At 41.9% G+C, this 16,298-nt stretch overlaps 1 protein-coding gene across 5 annotated transcripts in view; it reads right to left on the minus strand.

The window, feature by feature from the left end:
* Positions 1-306: 306 nt before the first annotated feature.
* The window catches only part of AHNAK (AHNAK nucleoprotein), a 140,263-nt gene continuing 124,271 nt past the window's right edge, over positions 307-16,298 (minus strand). For 3 of the 5 annotated variants that reach the window (XM_086938166.1, XM_086938165.1, XM_086938164.1), the window contains one exon: positions 307-15,847. In XM_086938166.1, coding sequence (XP_086794292.1) covers positions 1,239-15,847 — 14,609 coding nt within the window. In that variant the 3' untranslated portion in view covers positions 307-1,238. Of the gene's footprint in view, positions 16,273-16,298 lie in introns of all 5 variants that reach the window. The other 2 variants (XM_086938167.1, XM_086938168.1) reach the window with 2 other exon arrangements.

Below are 16,298 nucleotides of genomic sequence, written 5' to 3' on the forward strand. Positions count from 1 at the left end.
CTAACATTTCTAAAAGGAAGGGCTCACAAACGGCCTTTATAATGGTAAACTAATGGTGAAGCACAGAACAATAAAATATATATATATATATATATATAAATATATATATATATATATATATATATATATATATATCTACACTTGATAAACGAACATTTTTTATTCGTCCAACTAAAGAAGCAAAACAGAAAGGCATGCGACCACAATAACATAAGCTCCTTAAGAACATTTTTTGATGAAAACTGTGTAGAGCAATAAAAAGATTTTACATTATTGTGAGACATAAGTGAGACAAAGCCTAAACTCTTAGGTTAATAAAACAGTTTATTTGCATTTTACAAAATCAATCTTACATTCCTTATCCATTTGCCAGTAAAGTGCTGATAGGTTTCGAAATCAAGACAAATTTATTAACAGAATCTAAGATGAGCATCAGAAGAATGGCAGCTGCAAATCCACCTACTGCAGTCCGGAAAGGGATAGTCTTTTTTATATTACAAGTATGATGAAAAGAGGCAATGTATGGATCTGTTGAGACACCGCAGATGAACGATTATTCTACAAATTCCAAAATCCTGTTAGTATTTTTTTTCCTGGTTTGGAAGTGCCAGCTAATTCCACCTTCCCATGTATAAGAAAAAGATGGGGCTAGGTTCTTTTGGACAAAAATAAAATTACAAAAATATAGGGGGTTCTATAGGGAGTTCTGGGGTGCACTAAAAACCAGACAACTTCCGTTTGCATGAAAATATGCAAAAATCTGAAGGAAGCACGGCACTGTCTCCACACGATCCATACATTGTACAGTGTTTTTAATAAATCAGTTCTCCAAGCGCACAGTAAGTCCTGACTAAAAGTGAAAATATTATTTTCAGAAATAGGCACTGACATACAAAGCTCAGTGAAATGACAAATTATTAATAAAAAAAATATATATATATATCAAGCCGGTGTGTGGACGGCGACTTTGCATATTATACTCTGAGTGACACCAGGAACATTTTGTGCAAGGCTTACAGTTATCTTCAATACATGTTGGCTCTTTCAAGTGTTTGAACCAAGTATCTTGGGCACAAAGGAACCCTTTTCATGTCTGTGACCGTGGACCACTTGCAGTACAGCTATTGTTTTATTGCCAAGCTTTGGAAGGACACTTATGTTGTTTATATACAAAACGCACAAATGATATATATGTATTTATATATATATTTATATACTTATGTACACGCACTAGAATTTTACTCTTTCTTTTTTGCTACTGTCAGCTCTACATTTGGAAGCTGGATGCCACCCTTTGTGCCACTGTCATTACTGGAAGATGAAGAAATTCGCGACTTCTTGGATGCCAGCGACACACCACTGCTCTCAATGTTCCCCATGTCCTCATCACTAAATGTCACTTCATAGGAACCCTTCGTTTTAGATCCCAAGCCACCGAAAGTGCCAAACTTTAGCTTTGAGTGCTTGCTTTTACCCTTCTCCCTTTCAATGGAGGCTGTGCCCCCTTTGGTTTCAACCATTCCACTTGGTGTAGTTGGCGGAGACAGATCTCGATCATCACTCAGCGAAGACGATCTGTGCCGGGGCTTCTTACTGCGGAACAGCGAAAAGTCAAATGTTGAAGACTTGGCTTTTGGGGATAACGCAGTGCCTTGTAAGTCTGCAGATATGTTGGTTTCTTCAAGACCACCCTCTGTGGAACCTCGACTTGCTTTGGAACTTTCTAATGCACCCTTTGAGCCAGATAAAGTTATAGAGGCCTCTGGAGGCTCCACACTAATGTCTCCTTTCCCCTTCTGCCTGGAAAAATTAAACTTAGGCATTTTCATTTTTGACTTTTTCAATTTAGTGTCCTGCTCTTCAAAGTCAGCTTCTACCTTGCCAGCTTGAATGCTAATGTCTGGTTTGGGGAAATTAACATCAACACCAACCTCTCTCCCACTTAATTCAGGCCCTGCAGATGTGAACTTGGGCACTTTTAACTTGGGAAATGTCACAGTGCCTGATGGACTTTCTAAATGTCCTTGTGGTACAGACACATGGCCCTGGGCTCCGGCATTTCGGCTTTTTAACTCACTTGTAACATTTGGTCCAAATATCTGGAAGCCCCCTGTAACCTTTGGTAGTTTAACATTAACATCTGATGACTGTGGAACCTGTGAGGCCTGATAATCCACACTAGGACCTTTAATGTTCATTTGTGAACCACTACTAATATTAATACCTGGACCTTCAATATCAAGCCCAGGAACTTTAACCCTCCCAGATAAATCTCCTTTGAGTGTTGGCTCTTTCAAAGTATGCCCTTTGGTGGATAAGCCAATAGATGACATCTCATTTTGAAGGCCCTGGGCATTATTAAGTCCCTCAATTTTTGTCCCAGGCAGGCCAAATCTTGGTAATTCACCTTCAGGCATTTTGAGCTTTCCTTTATCATTGCTCATCCTCAGACTTGGAAGACCCACTTCAACCTTTGATAGTTCATGGCAACTGTCAACACTGAAATCACCTTTTAATTTCGGTCCGCTGAGATTTATGTCTGGTGCCTCAACATTTGACTTGATATCAGGCACACCTATGCTACCTTGAATCTTGGGCCCAGAGATGTCAATATCGCCCTTTGGTAACACCACATGGAGGTCTGCATCTGTCCCCTGCACCTCTGGACCTGACAAACCAATTTTGGGCATTTTAAGGTTTCCTTCAAAACCTTTCAAAGTAGCATTATCAGAAGCATCTACAGCTAAAGTTGGTCTCTGAATAATACCCGACAGATTAAGGTCTCCCTTGATTTTGGGTCCTTTCAGGTTGAGGTCAGAGGCAGATAGCTGTTGCCCTGAGACTGCCATAGTTGGTGCATGTAATGTAGGTCCTTTAATGTTCAAATCAGAGGCTTCAACGTTTACATCTAGACCAGGAACTCCTGTCCCACCTCTAAACTTTGGACCAGACAAATCAATATCACCCTTGGGAAGTTTTACTTCAACACTGCCATCTACTTCCTTCAAGCCAGGTCCCGTAATGCCATGTTTGGGAATCTGAAACTTCCCTCCAAATCCTTTGACAGACACAGTAGGGGCATCAAGGACCACATGTGGACCTTTTAAATCTTTAGACACATCAAGATCGCCTTCGACAGTTAGTCCTTTAAGATTTAATTCAGACTCCGGCACTGATATTTTTGGATCAGACATGTTAACAGACGGCATCTCAATCTTAGGTCCAGAAAGCTTTAGATCAGGCCCCTTGATGTCTGGTGCATCCAGGCTGAAATTAACACTAGGTGCTTTTAAATCTGCTTCCATTTTGGAACCAGGCACATCCATACTGCCTTTGGGGCCAGACATGCTAAAAGTGGGCAGTTTGAACTTAGATTTTTTCAGTTTTATGTCCGGACCTTCCATACTCACATCAGGCAGACTCCCGCTGCCACTAGCAGACAAATCAATTCCTGGCGGCTTAATATCAGCTTTCTTATTTTGTGAAGAAATATCAAAATCAGGGGAGGTTATTTCTCCCTCAATCTTAGGACTTGATAGAGAACCTTCTGATTTAAATTTAGAAGACTTTATATCAAACTCAACATCTGGAAAATGCATCTTCCCAAACAAGGCTTTCTTTGTTTTTGGAGCTTTGACGGTAAGATCTCCTTTAAGTGAGGCTTCAGGTCCACTAATGTCTACATCTAAATCGGGGGACTTCAGGTGTACATCAGCATCAGTATCAGGGACACTAACATCAAAGCCACCTTTCTTGCCCTTTATTTTGGGGCCACTCATATGAAATTTGGGCATCTTAAATTTTCCTTTCTTTGCTTTCCCTCCTATGTTTACATCTGGACTCCCAACATTCACATCTCCTTCTAGGGCACTCACTTCAAACGAAGGGGAAACAATATCCGGTTGGGGAGCTTTCACTCCAAACCCAAACATTCCTTTCTTCGCTTTGGGAATTTTAACATTTCCTTCCAGACCTTCAAGGCCTATTTCTGGTGTATCCACATCTATCTTAAGACTTGGAGCATTCAAGTCCACCTTGGGAGTCGTTATTTTAGGGCTAGAAAAACCAATGTTTGGTTTCTTAAGATCTACATCAAGGCCTGTTGTGTCTAATTTCCCACCTTTGAGTTTTGCATCAGGTATATGAAGGTCCATATCTAATTTGGGACCTTTAAAATCTCCGCCTATTTTGCCAGACAGGTCAACGTCACCATGTGGAATGCCTGCACTTATGTCCATTTCAGGGCTTTTAAATTTTGGGAGCTTAAATTTTGTCATTTTTATTTGTCCTTCGGGGCCTTTAATGTCTACATCTGGTGTTTCAACATTAACATCTGGGAGTTTAACACTGGGACCCTCAATGTTTGGGCTTGAAATATCCATGCCACCCTTCCAAGAGGGACCTTTCATGTCAATGTCGGGCATGGAAACTGTAGGGAGCTTAACATCCATCGAAGGCATCCTAAACTTGGGAAGTTTCACTTTACCTTCTGGACTTTCTAGTTCTATGCCTGAAGCATCAACATCCAATTTTGAACCAATAATGTTAAGTTCACCTTTTGGTAATGTTGCATCAACAGCTGGACCTTTGAAATCACCTTCTAATTTGGGGACAGAAATGTCAACATCTCCTCCTTTCCAATTAGGTCCTTTTAAGTTCAGGTCAAAATCTGGCATGGAGACTTTAGAAGTATGCAGTGATGGCATTTTAAACTTTTGACCTTTCACCTTACCATCTGGACCTTCGATGTCCATATCTGGAGTACTGACATCAATCTTGGGGCCTTTGATATCACCCTTTGGCCCCGTCATATCACCTTTAAGCTTTGGCCCAGAAATATCTACATCCCCTTTCAATTTCGGGCTTTTCAGGTTTATGTCAATGCCCGGCATATGCATTGAGGGCATATTAAAATTGAGACCTTTCATCTTTCCTTCAGGGCATTCAAGATCTATGTCTGGGACGTTCATATCCACCTTTGTAGCAGAAATGTCAAGATCCCCTTTAGGAAGTTGTACATCAATGTCAGAACCTTCCAGTTTAGAATGAGAAATATCAAATTTGGGAATCCTAAATTTGGGAATTTTGAATTTAGCCTTTGCTTCTGACCCTTCAATGTCAATGTCTGGATGTTCTAGGTCAACTACTGGGCCCTTTATATCAAGTTCAGGACCCTTTAAATCCCCTTCCAATTTGGGACCAGAAATGTCTACATCTCCTCCTTTCCAATGAGGACCTTTCAGCTTCAGGTCAAAGTCAGGAACAGAAACTTTAGGCATTTGAATTGATGGCATCTTTAACTTTGGACCTTTCACTTTACCACCTAGTCCTTCTATGTCTATATCAGGTGCATTGAAGTCAATGTCTGGGCCCTGAATGTCAACATTTGGTCCCTTCAATTCACCTTCCAATTTAGGACTAGATATGTCTATGTCTCCTCCTTTCCAATTAGGGCCTTTCAAGTTGAGGTCAACATCTGGCACTGGTATTGAAGGCAGTTTAAACTTAGGACCTTTCACCTTTCCATCTGGACCTTCTATATCTATATCAGGGGCATGGAGCTCAAATTCAGGGCCCTTCATACCAACATGTGGCCCTTTCAAGTCACCTTCAAGCTTTGGCCCAGAAACATCTACATCCCCTTTATATTTAGAGCCTTTCAGTTTTATGTCAAAGTCAGGCGCAGAGATTTTAGGCACATGAATTGATGGCATCTTTAACTTCTGACCTTTCACTTTACCATCTGGTCCAGCTATATCAGGGACACTGATGTCAACATCTGGGCCCCTGAGGTCAACATTTAGTCCCTTCAAATCACCTTCCAGTTTGGGACCAGATATCTCTACATCCCCTCCTTTCCAGTTAGGGCCTTTCAAGTTCAGATCAAAATCAGGAACAGTGACTTTAGGCACATCCATTGATGGTAATTTACACTTGGGACCTTTCAACTTTCCTTCTGGGCCTTCTATCTTTATATCGGGAGCAGTGACATCAATTTTAGGGCCCTTGATATCAACTTTTGGGCCTTTCAAATCACCTTCAAGTTTTGGCCCAGAAATATCTGCATCACCCTTCCATTTTGGACCCTTAATATTTAAGTCAGTATCTGGCAGCGATACCTTCGGTAAATTAACAGTCATTGAGGGCAGTGTGAATTTGCCACCCTTCAAATTTCCATCAAGGCCTTCAACATCAATTTCTGGAGCTTCAATGTCTACCTTAGGACCAGTTAGATCAATATCCCCTTTAGGCAACTTCACCCCAAGCTCTGATTCTTCTGACTTAAGACCAGAAAATTTAAATTTAGGAAGGTTGAACTTGGGCATTTTTACTTTTCCTTTGGCTCCTGTACTATCCACATCTAGATCTGGTGTACCGACCTCTAATTCTGGACTTTTTATATGAGCTTTCATACCTTTAAGGTCCCCTTCTAATGTTGGACCCGATAAATCAGCACCCCCCTTTAGCTTTTGCCCCTTCAGATTTAGTTCCACATCTGGCATAGAAACTTTAGGTGATGAAATGTTTAAAGAAGGCATCTTGAATTTAGGGCTTTTTATTTTCCCTTCTGGTACCTCAATACCCACATCTGGTGCACTGAGATTGATTTTGGGGCCCGAAACGTCCATATCCATTTTGGGAGACTTGACATCGATGCTTGGTGTCTGGGCCTTAGAACCTGAAAAATTGAACTTGGGAAATCTAAATTTATGTTTTTTAGTCTTCACTTCTGGTACTTCTAGATCTACCTTTGGAACACCAATGTCCAATTCAGGTACCCTCACACCTCCTTCTACTTTAGCACCAGAAACATCTAGGTCGATGGAAGGGTCTGGCAGATCTGCACCACCTTTCCAGTTGGGGCCTTTTATATTCAAGTCCAAATCTGGCATAGACATTTTAGGTAGATTCATGGTAGGCATCCTGAACTTGGGATCTTTCACCTTGATATCAGGCCCTTCAATGTCTAAATTTGGAGCTTTGAGCGAAAGATCAGGTGCCTCAATATCAAAGTTAGGACCTTTTAGATCACCTTCAATTTTAGGCCCAGAAATATCAGCACCTTCCTTCCACTTGGGGCCTTTCATATGAAAGTCCATGTCCGGCATATGGACTTTGGGCATATGGATGGAGGGCATTGCAAACTTGCCACCTTTTACTTTTCCTTCTGGGCCTTCAATGTCTGTTTCTGGTGTATCAATGTCCATCTTTGGACCAGAAATGTCAATATCACTTTTTGGTAGGTTAACATCGATGTCAACTCCATCCCCTTTTGGACCTGACATGCCAAATTTGGGAAGGCCAAATTTAGGCATTTTGAATTTCCCCTTTGCCTCTGGAACCTCAATATCTATATTTGGGGAACCAACCTCAATTTCAGGCCCTTTGATGTTGACTGTAGGGAGGTCTACATCACCTTCTAGCTTTGGACCAGAGGCATCAGCACTGCCTTTCCATTTAGGGCCTTTAATGTTAAAATCAACATCAGGCATTGACATTTTGGGCTTTTGAAAATGCATGGAAGGCATCTTAAATTTGGAACCTTTCAATTTTCCTTCAGGACCCTCAATATCTACATCCGGAGCTTCAATATCAATTTCTGGACACTTGATGTCAACTTTAGGACCCTTCAGATCCCCTTCAATTGAAGGGCCTGAGAGATCTGCGCCTCCTTTCCAGTTAGGGCCTTTTATATTCAAGTCCAAATCTGGCATAGACACTTTAGGTAGATTCATGGTAGGCATCCTGAACTTGGGATCTTTCACCTTGATATCAGGCCCTTCAATGTCTAAATTTGGAGCTTTGAGCGAAAGATCAGGTGCCTCAATATCAAAGTTAGGACCTTTTAGATCACCTTCAATTTTAGGCCCAGAAATATCAGCACCTCCCTTCCACTTGGGGCCTTTCATATGAAAGTCCATGTCCGGCATATGGACTTTGGGCATATTTATGGAGGGCATTGTAAACTTGCCACCTTTTACTTTTCCTTCTGGGCCTTCAATGTCTATTTCTGGTGTGTCAATGTCTACCTTTGGACCAGAAATTTCAATATCACTTTTAGGGAGGTTAATATCAATTTCACCTCCATCTACCTTTGGACCGGAGATGCCAAATTTGGGAAAGCCAAATTTAGGCATTTTGAATTTTCCCTTTGCATCTGGAATCTCCATATCTATATTTGGTGAGCCAACCTCAATTTGAGGACCTTTGATATCAACTGTTGGAAGGTCTAGGTCCCCTTGTAACTTTGGACCAGAAGCATCAGCACTGCCTTTCCATTTAGGGCCTTTAACGTTGACATCAAAATCAGGCATTGACATTTTGGGCATGTTAAAATTCATGGATGGCATCTGAAATTTGGAACCTTTCAATTTTCCTTCAGGGCCCCCAATATCTACATCTGGTGCATCAACATCAATTTCTGGACCCTTGATGCCAAGTTTAGGACCTTTCAGATCCCCTTCAATTGAAGGGCCTGAGAGATCTGCGCCTCCTTTCCAGTTGGGACCTTTTATATTTAAGTCAAAATCAGGCATAGACACTTTAGGTAGATTCATATTAGGCATCCTGAACTTGGGATCTTTCACCTTTATATCAGGCCCTTCAATGTCTACATCTGGAGCTTTGAGAGAAAGATCAGGAGCCTCAATATCAATGTTAGCACCTTTTAGATCACCTTCAATTTTAGGCCCAGAAATATCAGCACCTCCCTTCCACTTGGGGCCTTTCATATGAAAGTCCATGTCCGGCATATGGACTTTGGGCATATGGATGGAGGGCATTGTAAACTTGCCACCTTTTACTTTTCCTTCTGGGCCTTCAATGTCTATTTCTGGTGTGTCAATGTCCATCTTTGGACCAGAAATGTCAATATCACTTTTTGGTAGGTTAACATCGATGTCAACTCCATCCCCTTTTGGACCTGACATGCCAAATTTGGGAAGGCCAAATTTAGGCATTTTGAATTTTCCCTTTGCCTCTGGAACCTCAATATCTATATTTGGGGAACCAACCTCAATTTCAGGCCCTTTGATGTTGACTGTAGGGAGGTCTACATCACCTTCTAGCTTTGGACCAGAGGCATCAGCACTGCCTTTCCATTTAGGGCCTTTAATGTTAAAATCAACATCAGGCATTGACATTTTGGGCTTTTGAAAATGCATGGAAGGCATCTTAAATTTGGAACCTTTCAATTTTCCTTCAGGACCCTCAATATCTACATCCGGAGCTTCAATATCAATTTCTGGACACTTGATGTCAACTTTAGGACCCTTCAGATCCCCTTCAATTGAAGGGCCTGAGAGATCTGCGCCTCCTTTCCAGTTAGGGCCTTTTATATTCAAGTCCAAATCTGGCATAGACACTTTAGGTAGATTCATGGTAGGCATCCTGAACTTGGGATCTTTCACCTTGATATCAGGCCCTTCAATGTCTAAATTTGGAGCTTTGAGCGAAAGATCAGGTGCCTCAATATCAAAGTTAGGACCTTTTAGATCACCTTCAATTTTAGGCCCAGAAATATCAGCACCTCCCTTCCACTTGGGGCCTTTCATATGAAAGTCCATGTCCGGCATATGGACTTTGGGCATATTTATGGAGGGCATTGTAAACTTGCCACCTTTTACTTTTCCTTCTGGGCCTTCAATGTCTATTTCTGGTGTGTCAATGTCTACCTTTGGACCAGAAATTTCAATATCACTTTTAGGGAGGTTAATATCAATTTCACCTCCATCTACCTTTGGACCGGAGATGCCAAATTTGGGAAAGCCAAATTTAGGCATTTTGAATTTTCCCTTTGCATCTGGAATCTCCATATCTATATTTGGTGAGCCAACCTCAATTTGAGGACCTTTGATATCAACTGTTGGAAGGTCTAGGTCCCCTTGTAACTTTGGACCAGAAGCATCAGCACTGCCTTTCCATTTAGGGCCTTTAACGTTGACATCAAAATCAGGCATTGACATTTTGGGCATGTTAAAATTCATGGATGGCATCTGAAATTTGGAACCTTTCAATTTTCCTTCAGGGCCCCCAATATCTACATCTGGTGCATCAACATCAATTTCTGGACCCTTGATGCCAAGTTTAGGACCTTTCAGATCCCCTTCAATTGAAGGGCCTGAGAGATCTGCGCCTCCTTTCCAGTTGGGACCTTTTATATTTAAGTCAAAATCAGGCATAGACACTTTAGGTAGATTCATATTAGGCATCCTGAACTTGGGATCTTTCACCTTTATATCAGGCCCTTCAATGTCTACATCTGGAGCTTTGAGAGAAAGATCAGGAGCCTCAATATCAATGTTAGCACCTTTTAGATCACCTTCAATTTTAGGCCCAGAAATATCAGCACCTCCCTTCCACTTGGGGCCTTTCATATGAAAGTCCATGTCCGGCATATGGACTTTGGGCATATGGATGGAGGGCATTGTAAACTTGCCACCTTTTACTTTTCCTTCTGGGCCTTCAATGTCTATTTCTGGTGTGTCAATGTCCAGCTTTGGACCTGAAATGTCAATATCACTTTTTGGTAGGTTAACATCGATGTCAACTCCATCCCCTTTTGGACCAGACATGCCAAATTTGGGAAGTCCAAATTTAGGCATTTTGAATTTTCCCTTTGCCTCTGGACCCTCTAGGTCTATGCTGGGTGATCCAACCTCAATTTCAGGACCTTTGATATCAACTGCAGGAAGGTCTACATCACCTTCTAAATTTGGGCCAGAATAATCAGCACTCCCTTTCCATTTTGGGCCTTTAATGTTAACATCAAAATCAGGCATTGACATTTTGGGCATGTGAACATTCATGGGTGGTATCTTAAATTTGGAACCTTTCAATTTTCCTTCAGGCCCTTCAATGTCTACATCTGGAGCTGTGAGAGAAAGATCAGGTGCCTCAATATCAAAGTTAGGACCTTTTAGATCACCTTCAATTTTAGGCCCAGAAATGTCAGCACCTCCCTTCCACTTGGGGCTTTTCATATGAAAGTCCATGTCAGGCATGTTAACTTTAGGCAAATGCACAGAGGGCATCTTAAACTTACTGCCTTTCACTTTTCCTTCTGCACCTTTGAGGTCTATTTGTGGTGTGTCAATGCCAATCTTTGGACCAGAAATGTCTATATCACTTTTGGGGAGGTTTGCATCAATTTCAAGTCCACTCACTTTTGGACTAGACATGCCAAATTTGGGAAAGCCAAATTTAGGCATTTTGAACTTCCCCTTCGTCTCTGGGACCTCTAGATCTATATTTGGGGAACCAACCTCAATTTCAGGACTTTTAATATCTATTGTAGGCATTTTTACATCACCTTCTACCTTTGGACTGGAGGCCTCAGCACTGCCTTTCCATTTAGGGCCTTTAATGTTAAAATCAACATCAGGCATTGACATTTTGGGCTTTTGAAAATGCATGGAAGGCATCTTAAATTTGGAACCTTTCAATTTTCCTTCAGGACCCTCAATATCTACATCCGGAGCTTCAATATCAATTTCTGGACACTTGATGTCAACTTTAGGACCCTTCAGATCCCCTTCAATTGAAGGGCCTGAGAGATCTGCGCCTCCTTTCCAGTTAGGGCCTTTTATATTCAAGTCCAAATCTGGCATAGACATTTTAGGTAGATTCATGGTAGGCATCCTGAACTTGGGATCTTTCACCTTGATATCAGGCCCTTCAATGTCTACATTTGGAGCTTTGAGCGAAAGATCAGGTGCCTCAATATCAAAGTTAGGACCTTTTAGATCACCTTCAATTTTAGGCCCAGAAATATCAGCACCTCCCTTCCACTTGGGGCCTTTCATATGAAAGTCCATGTCCGGCATATGGACTTTGGGCATATGGATGGAGGGCATTGCAAACTTGCCACCTTTTACTTTTCCTTCTGGGCCTTCAATGTCTATTTCTGTTGTATCAATGTCCATCTTTGGACCAGAAATGTCAATATCACTTTTTGGTAGGTTAATATCGATGTCAACTCCATCCCCTTTTGGACCGGACATGCCAAATTTGGGAAGGCCAAATTTAGGCATTTTGAATTTTCCCTTTGCCTCTGGAACCTCAATATCTATATTTGGGGAACCAACCTCAATTTCAGGCCCTTTGATGTTGACTGTAGGGAGGTCTACGTCACCTTCTAGCTTTGGACCAGAGGCATCAGCACTGCCTTTCCATTTAGGGCCTTTAATGTTAAAATCAACATCAGGCATTGACATTTTGGGCTTTTGAAAATGCATGGAAGGCATCTTAAATTTGGAACCTTTCAATTTTCCTTCAGGACCCTCAATATCTACATCCGGAGCTTCAATATCAATTTCTGGACACTTGATGTCAACTTTAGGACCCTTCAGATCCCCTTCAATTGAAGGGCCTGAGAGATCTGCGCCTCCTTTCCAGTTAGGGCCTTTTATATTCAAGTCCAAATCTGGCATAGACATTTTAGGTAGATTTATGGTAGGCATCCTGAACTTGGGATCTTTCACCTTGATATCAGGCCCTTCAATGTCTAAATTTGGAGCTTTGAGCGAAAGATCAGGTGCCTCAATATCAAAGTTAGGACCTTTTAGATCACCTTCAATTTTAGGCCCAGAAATATCAGCACCTCCCTTCCACTTGGGGCCTTTCATATGAAAGTCCATGTCCGGCATATGGACTTTGGGCATATGGATGGAGGGCATTGCAAACTTGCCACCTTTTACTTTTCCTTCTGGGCCTTCAATGTCTATTTCTGGTGTATCAATGTCCATCTTTGGACCCGAAATGTCAATATCATTTTTTGGTAGGTTAACATCGATGTCAACTCCATCCCCTTTTGGACCGGACATGCCAAATTTGGGTAGGCCAAATTTAGGCATTTTGAATTTTCCCTTTGCCTCTGGAACCTCAATATCTATATTTGGGGAACCAACCTCAATTTCAGGCCCTTTGATGTTGACTGAAGGGAGGTCTACATCACCTTCTAGCTTTGGACCAGAGGCATCAGCACTGCCTTTCCATTTAGGGCCTTTAATGTTAAAATCAACATCAGGCATTGACATTTTGGGCTTTTGAAAATGCATGGAAGGCATCTTAAATTTGGAACCTTTCAATTTTCCTTCAGGACCCTCAATATCTACATCCGGAGCTTCAATATCAATTTCTGGACACTTGATGTCAACTTTAGGACCCTTCAGATCCCCTTCAATTGAAGGGCCGGAGAGATCTGCGCCTCCTTTCCAGTTAGGGCCTTTTATATTCAAGTCCAAATCTGGCATAGACATTTTAGGTAGATTCATGGTAGGCATCCTGAACTTGGGATCTTTCACCTTGATATCAGGCCCTTCAATGTCTAAATTTGGAGCTTTGAGCGAAAGATCAGGTGCCTCAATATCAAAGTTAGGACCTTTTAGATCACCTTCAATTCTAGGCCCAGAAATATCAGCACCTCCCTTCCACTTGGGGCCTTTCATATGAAAGTCCATGTCCGGCATATGGACTTTGGGCATATGGATGGAGGGCATTGCAAACTTGCCACCTTTTACTTTTCCTTCTGGGCCTTCAATGTCTATTTCTGGTGTATCAATGTCCATCTTTGGACCAGAAATGTCAATATCACTTTTTGGTAGGTTAACATCGATGTCAACTCCATCCCCTTTTGGACCTGACATGCCAAATTTGGGAAGGCCAAATTTAGGCATTTTGAATTTTCCCTTTGCCTCTGGAACCTCAATATCTATATTTGGGGAACCAACCTCAATTTCAGGCCCTTTGATGTTGACTGTAGGGAGGTCTACATCACCTTCTAGCTTTGGACCAGAGGCATCAGCACTGCCTTTCCATTTAGGGCCTTTAATGTTAAAATCAACATCAGGCATTGACATTTTGGGCTTTTGAAAATGCATGGAAGGCATCTTAAATTTGGAACCTTTCAATTTTCCTTCAGGACCCTCAATATCTACATCCGGAGCTTCAATATCAATTTCTGGACACTTGATGTCAACTTTAGGACCCTTCAGATCCCCTTCAATTGAAGGGCCTGAGAGATCTGCGCCTCCTTTCCAGTTAGGGCTTTTTATATTCAAGTCCAAATCTGGCATAGACACTTTAGGTAGATTCATGGTAGGCATCCTGAACTTGGGATCTTTCACCTTGATATCAGGCCCTTCAATGTCTAAATTTGGAGCTTTGAGCGAAAGATCAGGTGCCTCAATATCAAAGTTAGGACCTTTTAGATCACCTTCAATTTTAGGCCCAGAAATATCAGCACCTCCCTTCCACTTGGGGCCTTTCATATGAAAGTCCATGTCTGGCATATGGACTTTGGGCATATGGATGGAGGGCATTGCAAACTTGCCACCTTTTACTTTTCCTTCTGGGCCTTCAATGTCTATTTCTGGTGTATCAATGTCCATCTTTGGACCAGAAATGTCAATATCATTTTTTGGTAGGTTAACATCGATGTCAACTCCATCCCCTTTTGGACCGGACATGCCAAATTTGGGAAGGCCAAATTTAGGCATTTTGAATTTTCCCTTTGCCTCCGGAACCTCAATATCTATATTTGGGGAACCAACCTCAATTTCAGGCCCTTTGATGTTGACTGAAGGGAGGTCTACATCACCTTCTAGCTTTGGACCAGAGGCATCAGCACTGCCTTTCCATTTAGGGCCTTTAATGTTAAAATCAACATCAGGCATTGACATTTTGGGCTTTTGAAAATGCATGGAAGGCATCTTAAATTTGGAACCTTTCAATTTTCCTTCAGGACCTTCAATATCTACATCCGGAGCTTCAATATCAATTTCTGGACACTTGATGTCAACTTTAGGACCCTTCAGATCCCCTTCAATTGAAGGGCCGGAGAGATCTGCGCCTCCTTTCCAGTTGGGACCTTTTATATTCAAGTCCAAATCTGACATAGACACTTTAGGTAGATTCATGTTAGGCATCCTGAACTTGGGATCTTTCACCTTGATATCAGGCCCTTCAATGTCTAAATTTGGAGCTTTGAGCGAAAGATCAGGTGCCTCAATATCAAAGTTAGGACCTTTTAGATCACCTTCAATTTTAGGCCCAGAAATATCAGCACCTCCCTTCCACTTGGGGCCTTTCATATGAAAGTCCATGTCCGGCATATGGACTTTGGGCATATGGATGGAGGGCATTGCAAACTTACCACCTTTTACTTTTCCTTCTGGACATTCAATGTCTATTTCTGGTGTGTCAATGTCCAGCTTTGGACCAGAAATGTCAATATCACTTTTTGGTAGGTTAACATTGATGTCAACTCCATCCCCTTTTGGACCGGACATGCCAAATTTGGGAAGACCAAATTTAGGCATTTTGAATTTTCCCTTCGCCTCTGGAACCTCTATGTCTATATTTGGGGGACCAACTTCAATATCAGGCCCTTTGATGTCGACTGTAGGGAGGTCTACGTCACCTTCTAGCTTTGGACCAGAGGCATCAGCACTGCCTTTCCATTTAGGGCCTTTAATGTTAAAATCAACATCAGGCATTGACATTTTGGGCTTCTGAAAATGCATGGAAGGCATCTTAAATTTGGAACCTTTCAATTTTCCTTCAGGACCCTCAATATCTACATCCGGAGCTTCAATATCAATTTCTGGACACTTGATGTCAACTTTAGGACCCTTCAGATCCCCTTCAATTGAAGGGCCTGAGAGATCTGCACCTCCTTTCCAGTTGGGGCCTTTTATATTCAAGTCCAAATCTGGCATAGACACTTTAGGTAGATTCATGTTAGGCATCCTGAACTTGGGATCTTTCACCTTGATATCAGGCCCTTCAATGTCTAAATTTGGAGCTTCGAGCGAAAGATCAGGTGCCTCAATATCAAAGTTAGGACCTTTTAGATCACCTTCAATTTTAGGCCCAGAAATATCGGCACCTCCCTTCCACTTGGGGCCTTTCATATGAAAGTCCATGTCCGGCATATGGACTTTGGGCATATGGATGGAGGGCATTGTAAACTTGCCACCTTTTACTTTTCCTTCTGGGCCTTCAATGTCTATTTCTGGTGTGTCAATGTCCATCTTTGGACCAGAAATGTCAATATCACTTTTTGGTAGGTTAACATCGATGTCAACTCCATCCCCTTTGGGACCTGACATGCCGAATTTGGGAAGGCCAAATTTAGGCATTTTGAATTTTCCTTTTGCCTCGGGAACCTCGATATCTATATTTGGCGAACCAACCTCAATTTCAGGCCCTTTGATGTCGACTGTAGGGAGGTCTACATCACCTTCTAGCTTTGGGCCAGAGGCATCAGCACTGCCTTTCCATTTAGGGCCTTTAAT

This window comes from Lissotriton vulgaris, chromosome 9, assembly GCF_964263255.1.
Source record: "Lissotriton vulgaris chromosome 9, aLisVul1.2, whole genome shotgun sequence".
Taxonomy (NCBI): Eukaryota; Metazoa; Chordata; class Amphibia; order Caudata; family Salamandridae; genus Lissotriton; species Lissotriton vulgaris.